Source organism: Magallana gigas, chromosome 6 (genome assembly GCF_963853765.1).
Source record: "Magallana gigas chromosome 6, xbMagGiga1.1, whole genome shotgun sequence".
NCBI classification, from domain to species: Eukaryota; Metazoa; Mollusca; class Bivalvia; order Ostreida; family Ostreidae; genus Magallana; species Magallana gigas.
The window spans coordinates 14,776,069-14,785,521 of NC_088858.1; the positions used below are offsets into that span (position 1 = coordinate 14,776,069).

General features: G+C 34.3%; 1 protein-coding gene across 1 annotated transcript in view; it reads right to left on the bottom strand.

Annotated features, from left to right (window-relative positions):
- Nucleotides 1-8,370, bottom strand: part of LOC105336889 (inositol-trisphosphate 3-kinase B) — a 33,481-nt gene extending 25,111 nt beyond the window's left edge. Inside the window, exons 1-3 of the mRNA XM_034470312.2 lie at nt 8,272-8,370; nt 7,975-8,030; nt 26-1,213 (exon numbers count right to left, since the gene is read on the bottom strand). Of these exons, the coding sequence (XP_034326203.2) occupies nt 26-1,186 (1,161 nt within the window). The 5' untranslated portion in view covers nt 1,187-1,213; nt 7,975-8,030; nt 8,272-8,370. The remainder of the gene's footprint in view (nt 1-25; nt 1,214-7,974; nt 8,031-8,271) is intronic.
- Nucleotides 8,371-9,453: the final 1,083 nt, after the last annotated feature.

Sequence of the window (9,453 nt, forward strand, 5' to 3'; positions counted from 1 at the left end):
AAAAGACATCAATATATAATCTCACCTTAGGTTTGGTTTCAACTGGAATTTCTTCATCAGTCTCTGTGAGAGATACATTGGACTCTGTCCTAGACAAGGCAGGTGAAGAACTCAGCGAGGAATCGTTAGAACAGAGGGAGCTGTTGGAGGCGTTCCTGCGTAGAGTCAGGCGGCATTCTGTTCCACTGTCTAGACAGTAGCTGTCCTCCGCGGCGTCCTCCAGCGGTTCACTGTGGTCACTGATGACCACAGCGGGAATGGGTAGCACCGCCTCGGCCAGACTGATTGTGGTGTCTCTTTCGGGGGAGTCACTAGAGGAAGTGAACCAATCCACTGAATCAGCAGGGATTTGAACATCCCCCACAGAGTAGAGCTCCTCGTCGGGGGTCAAGATGTCTACCGCTGAATCGGCGTTGCTGGATCGAACGCTACAGATACTGCCGTTACTGCTTCTTGGACTGAGTAAAGGGTGCAATGCAAAGTCAGTACATGTATCTACTTTCAGAGAGGGACTCACAAAACTATCGTCTTTACCCCTAAATCGATGGTCAGAGAGAACTTTGGCATTTTTGAAGAGTTCCACGTTAGCACTATACAAAACATCCACAACATTGGAACTGTCTGAGGAGTCGCCACACGACGACTCTCTCTGGAGCACTATTTGAGGTATTTCCTTTCTGGCACTGATTAAACAGCCGTCTTTACATGCTGAGTATTCAATTTCAGATCTGGGAATGTTTTCTAAATGTGATGATGAGGATGAAGGTGGTGAAAATTTGCATTTGGAATGTTTGTTTATGTTTTTTCTATTTATGGCTTTACTCTCTAAAGAGCAAGACGGCGGTGGAATGGATTCAGAGAGCACCTTACATTGCGGTAAACTTGTGGGGTGGGGAGCTACCTCTGAACTATGACAATGACACTGTCCAGCAGTGAGGTCTGAGCATCTACAACTGTCTGTTGTGCACCTGCAGTCAGCAGTGGAATGAGTAGAAGAGCAGTTTGTAGAAGTGGTCCCTTTGTGTGAATGTCTTTGGCAGGAATGTTTCGGTCTGGAGATCTTGGTCATGTCTTGGATGGGAGGGTGGTGACAGCTTTCCTTGTCATCAGCTGATACTCTCCCAGATACGCCAATTGGTGGATCCTTTTGCTGCTTTTTTCCATATTTGTTCAATGATGCTTCCATGACATTCTGGTCATTTTCATCCCACCTCTGAAAAGAAAAAGTAAACCTAGATACTTGTCTATTCTAATGACTCATGAAAAAATCATGCAGCTGAAAAGTCATGCAAATGAACAATTTAGACATTACTAAATCTGGAATGCCAATATGAGACATTCAGCAACTGATGATTTTTTGGAATGCTTTTAATTTGTGGGTTTTTCTGGGAGTAAGTCTTCCTACACGGTATTGCTAATCAAATGATACACCCAACTTTTGCAGAAACTCTCAAAACCACATCACAAAAACATGTACCGTAATCCTGAATGCAGTCCAACTTTTGGGATTGACACTCTCCTAAAGACCCCTGGACATGATCTCCTCTTGTCCTGTGGACCAGGACCTACTGAAATGCAGCACTTACCTGTCTATTCAAGAGAGCTGCAATAAATCTTAGTATCTTCGCTAACCAGAAGAGCATTTACCAGGTGACACACAGGAAATGAGAAGTTTGGAGGTGATAAACTTTATGTTTGTTCTATGTAGTTCCCGAGAAATGGTCCAAACCAGGTAGAACATTCCTATCTGTACAAGCTTCCCCCAAATCTCTGCTATATACCTGAACAACTCAATCGATTAGGTCGATGATCAAACATTCCTATGTAACACTAAACAACCATGTCGTTTGATGAACAAGTTATTTTTTTTTACCGGAACAAGGAGAGGACCCCCTCGCTTGTCTTGTAACACATTAAATAGAAAGGTGCTAGGTTTTGTCAACACTATAAAGAGATCCAAACCGCCCACAGCCAACACGGACTCATTAATTAATTTAATTAGATAATTGGACATGTGACAAAACAATGAAGACAGATGATCCTGATCCCAGTTAAGTGACTCTATCCTGGAGCGCATGATAAATGTTTGTGGTCAAGCTGGTGTGATGGTTATATACTCAAAGTCCTCCTCAGAGGAGGCATTCCATATTTCTTCAAATTTCCTTTTTATTACAGTCTGTTGGCATTTATATTATCTATGACCATTAGATAAAACAAATGCTTAAAATGTATATACACACATGTACACACCCTGAGAGATCTGCAGTTAAAAACCATGCATGAGCTTATAGAACATGGTTATGATGGTCCAAGTTTACAATCTAAATTGAAGGGATTCATATACCGATAGAAATTATAGAATAAGCATCATATTTACATTCCTTCATCTTCAACTTCCTTGAAAATACAATTTTGCATCTAATATTTATTGAGATGGATACCACTCTATCATTTCTAAGTAATAAGTAAAGATTAATGCCAGTTACCAAATTTACTGAATATCGATAGAAACATCAGCAATTTACCTTTTATAATTAAAATACACTCTCAGTAAAATTTCAAACTCCTGTCTCCACCCAAACAAATTATATAGAGATGTTTCGGGGAACATCAATTAGTCAGATCCTCATACATAATGTAATATACTTACTTAATTGCTTACACTGTACATCCCCTGCTTGATACTGTTACATAATGTACCAGCTAGTACAACTCAGACATTAACATTGTATATATCTGTGACAGAATGTCATGACCAACATATGCCCCTCCCAGAGTCCCCTATGTAAAGCCCACACATCCACCAGCAAGTCACACACAGTGAGCAACACTAGCATTGAAGCTAGTCACTTAAATTTGTATACATGCTCTACCAAGGACAAATCTATCAACTTACTGAAATCAATGCCAATTAGATTGTACTTAGTAAATGAGTTTACGCATGTGTTCTAGCCCTGGGCTATGGCAAAAAAATGTTCCCAGCTAAGGATGTTACTGATCACTCCCTCTGTCTCTGTATCGCATGTACTAAAGCAAAACAAGCATATTTTGTTTCGTAATTAACACTTTTAAAACAGTCTGACATTATAATACAAATATTCAATTTACATTAATATATAGTCAATCCTTCAATTAACTGATGCGAAAAATGTCCTTTTGGGAATTTAGTTATAAGACCATTTACACACACACACAGAGAGAGAGAGAGAGAGATATATATATAGATAGATAGATAGATAGATAGATAGATAGATAGATAGATAGATAGATAGATAGATATAGATATAGATATAGATATAGATATATATATATATATATATATATATATATATGTTTCTCCTGTATCTTAATGAAATATTAAATTTGTATAAAAATTCAAGCTTGTAACTCACAAAATTTTCAAAACCCTTAAAATATGATTGAAAATTCATCGAAAATTTCCATATATACATACATATATTTTTGTGAAAAACAATTAGCTTCCAAAGATCCAGTTGTTTTTTCACACATAAAATACACATGTACATGACAAACTGTTCTTACTTTATAAATACACAAAACAATAAACACAAAGTCTACCTGTTGGTATCAGAGGCCTGCATACACACAATAAGATCCAGCTATGTTTCTAATAAGGTCAGAAATATTCCAGCCAATGGTTATAAATACTTGTTCCATATAAGAACAGTGAAGATACAGATCGTCGACAAATAGTACTCTTCACTTCCCGCTTACTTCCTGTGTATCAATTCTGGTCATCACGTAAGTAGTTCATGTATATAACAGCATCAGATTTGAGATGTACGTACACTAGCTGACTACCCTCCCAGAACAATAAACAAACTCCAATGCAACCTTACGCAGACATGACGCAATTGACTTGCTCCTCTTCTAACCAGCAGCTCATTGTGTCCTGCCTGCTCCAACACCCACAAATCTCTTTAATCTTTTTTTATGGTAGTTTGTTTCTCTTTTTTTTTTTAAAAGTGATGCATTAATATGATGAATTGTGGTGGATTATGCAACTTCGGCTAGTTGGATGAAATCAAGTTACCATTTGGAATCTATTACGAGCCTCAGCGTTATTATTACAATGTACTTACAACAATGCACTGGGAATTTCATTGTATCAAATGTGTCATCTTTAGGGTATAATCCCCCAACTTCCTACCACATCTGTTGTAAGCAAACTAAAATTAAATGCCTCCCTACTATAAGAGACCATTACACTTACTTCTATCAAATGCACACTCTGCCAGCTAGAGTATAACATTTCAATTTTATGCAAAACTTATTCATTCTACTAGAATCTGATGCACACAGTAACAGAGACATGCAAGATCAAAAACAAGCAACAAGCAACATTGATGCCAAGAAATGGAGCAGAGATATTAATTAAGGAATAAGGAATCATTCATTTAGTATTATGAGGCGATAATTTTGGTCGGGGCGTGGTCAAATCCAATAAAGCCAGAAGGGCTTTATGATAGATTTGACCACGCTCCGACTGATATTATCACCTAGCTCATAATATTCAAAGAATGATTCCTTATTACTTATATTTATATTATATTTTTTTCATGAAGCACATCCTATGTATTACTACGCGGTGCAGCCAATACCATTTTTCGGTTTGGCTATAACTTAGTATAAGACACACCCATTTTGTGTCACTCATCTTTTATGAAGTTATTGGGCTATAACGTTCAAAACTGATTCGTAATATTATCACAGACAAAGACAGCTGAAAATGAAAATATTAAAAATAAGCTCTGCTGGACAGAATATAACCTAATAATATATAGACATTTTGAGCAGGGTAGACAAGCACTCTATAACTTGGTCAAGCCTGCGCACATTCGAGTCAATTTAGCACTTCCCGAACTTTTCAAACAATTGCACAACAACATCCTTGATTTTGAATCATCCCAATATTTCAATATCTAACAGCAACATACATGTACATGTATCTGTAGGGTCGTTTTGTTTACGGAAATCAATGTTTGTGTCTTTGATCTATGAACAGATCAGGCTTATCAGTCTATACCCATATTCTGACGTCAATGAAGATGACCTTGTGCGATCTCGGCAAGAATTCAGACACTTGGATGCACGAGCAATGAGGATGTAAGCATGAAGTGTCCTCGTACTTATATACTTATGTATTCATGTGCAAAAAAAATATTAGACTTCAGGAAATGTATAACCTCACCAAATAACAACTAGCAATTATCGCGTTCTTTGTTCCTTGTTTTGCGTCCCTAGTGACATAACCCAGTTCATGTAACCGACATTTCAAAAGTTGTTTGTCATGGAATTGTATGTACATGTACTTTGTAAACACTTTTGAAAATAAAAGGAAAAGGAAAAACCAAACCCAGACAATCATCAAAATGGTCCATGATCAGAACAATGAGTGCAAATATGTTCTGAAATTTCCCTTAGTTAGTACGTCTATGGATATTTGCATAAATCATAAAATGTAAAGCTTGGACATTTTTCCTCTAGATCAAAACTGTACTTTCCTTTTTTTTTTACAAGAATCATATGTTCCTGATCATTTGGAGCTTTATAAAGCTATATACTTGATATGCCGCTAGGATATGAAATGTTAAATAAAGTCATAGCAGTAATTATGTGCAACAAACAAAGTACATGTATATATATTAAAACTTCCTATACATAACCTACACACATACAACATACATCTACATGTATAGATTACTGCTACTGAAACAGTTGTCTACCTTTCTACAAAATCCCTTGTTTTTTAATTTTCCTTTACCTGCATGTGGTTATGCAAAAATTGGTATTTTAAAATACACCTTTACACCAATAGTGCCACTAAACTTAGAACTGACAGATGTTTAAGTAGAGGCTAAAATCCCAAAAGCACAAGCTGCACATGTGTTTATAGATATGCATAATCCTTTCAGTTCGGCAGTGTCTTCCCAGTTTAGCAAATAACCTTTGTTACAGTATTGCAAAAATAGAACAAATACAACAATTGATGCATCCATTGAAAATAAACATCTTCATGCACGTAAAGTGTAGTATACCCAATGACATAACTGTTTTCATATGTTGTACATGTTGTGTTATGAAAAATCCTGTGATATGTACCCCAAATTCAAACCTTTCATTGATTTATAGACTTCATTATATATACTGTTAATGTAAAATGTAACATTTGGCTGTGAATTCTATTTACTAATTAAATCTGTAATGGTTTTTGCAGGCGAGCATAAGTTATGTTTCGTTGATCAATTATATTGATCACTAAATTCCATATTTACATATCTAAATCAAATCTCTGTTAAATCATTGCAAAACCAGTTTTTGCCAAATATATCATACTTGCATACACATGCATCAGTTATATACCCGGATTTCTTTTGAAATAATGCAAGCAGAAGTTGTCACTGCAATGCTCTGCATATTGTGCAATAAATCAATACCATTTAATTTAGTACAATTACAATTATACAATGTGATGCTGACTGCTGTAACATATGTATCATAGTACATGTACTGTAATTAAAAGCATTGTACTATTTGGCATTATTTGTAATATGCCAATATTATTGGCTTGTCAAGGTTGTCAGGTCATAATATAAGTTTTTATTTATATTTTATATTTATATATTTCTGTGTCAGCTTACCATGAGTGAAAATTTACACCTGACAAATTGGCCAAAGTTTTGCAAAAGCTTGACAGTTGACACGTACATCTCTCTGAATACACAGTATACCGCTATTAGAATTTGGCTGACCAACCTCAGAAAAAAAGTGACTTCATCTCCCAATTTATATTCCCAAATTATATACACCATAGTTGACAATACCCAATATGTTTCTATAGACAGTGCAGAACAAATATAAAATGTTATCTATTTACATGTATTTCTTCAAGGATCAGAGTAATATCATCTAACAAGTAGCAAACTATAGACAGGAACACAAAAACCACTACTGTAGCCCTTTCACAAAAAATCTGAGGTTCTCACAATCAATTTTTATTGAAAGTGAAAACTTAGGTTTTTGTTCATTTTCACAAGATATATATCTTATTAAGTTGAGGTAAAGATTCTTACGTGTAAAATTTGTCGTAACTTTACGATAGCATACCGTTATAACCTCTCATAAGTATTTCAAAACTGTAAAAAATCAACAAAGGATGTAAAATATACAAGATAAACAGCTAAATATAACGATTTAGCCACATTTTACCATTTTTTTGCATTACCAGTATATAGAAGTTATCATCAGAAAAATATACATAAACTCTCCAAAAATTTTGATGGATAATATTGCTCTTAAGATTTTCCTACATCACACCAAACACCATTGTGATTGGGACATCATGTTTTGATTTCATCTGTATCACATCATTCAACTTCAGTTTTGCATCCTGTTTATGAGAATTTTAGTTTATTTATCTTCTTAAGTGGATTGAGATCGTTGCTAGGGAAAGGAAAACTTGTAAAATCTTAAGGAAAGCCTGCATGCATTCGTGAAAAGCACTTAAGATTTCTCTGAAGATATTAAGTTAAAAACTTATGCAAAATCTTAAGATTTTTTGCGAAAAGGGCTACAGATTTTTTCAAAATACTGTACATGTAGATCTTTCATATAAAATATTTGGGTACAACACAAAACAAGCACTCCATAGGTCTGTTTTTGACTGTCTAATAAAAAAATGATGGATTGTTCAAGTCCACAGAAAGCAAGGCACGGTTTCTTGTATATTTATCATATTATAATTTGTATATTCAGCTTTTATGTGCAGACAATCTATCCTGTATAAAAATAACAATGCGTAAACTTATTATCTGTATATTCATGTTTATAAAGTGACATATAGGTCCGATAGGCGGGGTGTTTATTCATTAAGGTATTATATCATATACATGTATCTTTATTTGTTTATGAAACACAAGTCACTACAATAAATCATTTACTTACTTTACTTACTTCTCGTTCTTTTGTCTGTGACAACAATAATTTCCAAAAAACAGCCAGAAATAAACCTAATAACCAAAAAAGTTACAGAATCTATTTCTTTTCCATGTGAACAAAGCAAAGTGTTAAAAATTGATACACATAAAAAGAAAGTTTTGGTAATCCTGCGTAATCAAGCAAATATCTTCTAAAAGTAAACACATATGAAAATCAAAATAATGGGATACTTATATGTATTAGATCAAAAGCCATTGTTTTAACATAATAAATAACATTTAAATAACACATTTACCAAAGAAACAAACCTACTCTTTGGCCTGTTGTTGCCTTTTTTGTTCGAACTGTTGTTTTCAACGGAAACGGGAAACAAATCTGAAAGTACTATTGGAATCTCGAGCCCGATGACTTTGTTGTGGAGTGTTTTTCACATACGCTTGTTTACCGTTTAGAATTTGCGATAAAGTATTCATATGATTTTAGCATATTAATATTTTATCTTATTTCAAAGAATACAAAAGGTTCAGACACAAGTTCTGACAACTTATAAGGTCTTTACCATTAAAACAAAATAAATTTTACAAAAACTTACAACTGGTTGATATAACAAATTAAAAAGTATATGATTAGAATATTACAAAATAAAATAAACGTAAGACACAAGCAAATACTTAGTTGAATCCACCAGTTTTTTGCATGAATGACAAAACAAGTGAAAATAATTGATTGTTAATATCAGTAGAAAAAGACTCATCAACCCACAATAAAAGATATGAATTATAATATTAACAGGAAAAGTGATCCAGTGGAAGATAAATTTGCTTCTAGCATTTGTTTAATTTTTACATGTACATGTAACAGAAAAAATAGTACGCATGTTCAGGTAATCCACAAAGACTCTATGGTATATAAGTACTCTATGTTACAAAAACAAGTGCATGTGCCTTCGCCGTACTCGATGTAAAATCTTCATCAATGACCAGTGTAATTTTTTCTCTCTAGTACGAATGGATGAAAAAGGAACATACATGTATGTAAATATACATTATAACATAAATTGGGAGAGCCTATATGTATTTTCTGAAAAAGTAAATTTGTTTTTCTTTTCTTAACCCCCCCCCCCCCAAAAAGAGATTTCAACTAAACCAAAATGATACTTTTATTTTAAGTTCTCACAAAGAAATTATTAATCATGTGTTATCGGACGATATATTTGGACATGGGAAATTCGTATATCACACCCCCCCCCCCGTTCCATTTGTTAACGATAAACTCTTTCCCTAAAAAAATGTTATTCTGATATTTTAAAAGGTTATAAATTATGCCTGTCCGTTTCTTTTATAAATGAACGAAAAAAATAAGCAATGCCACATATGTGCAATCCTGCGTACAGTTGCATTCTATTCATTAACAAATAATGCATCTAATTAAGTGCAAAATGTGTGCATTTAATACAACAAAAATTTTCATCAAAGAACACAACTCCCGGTATAA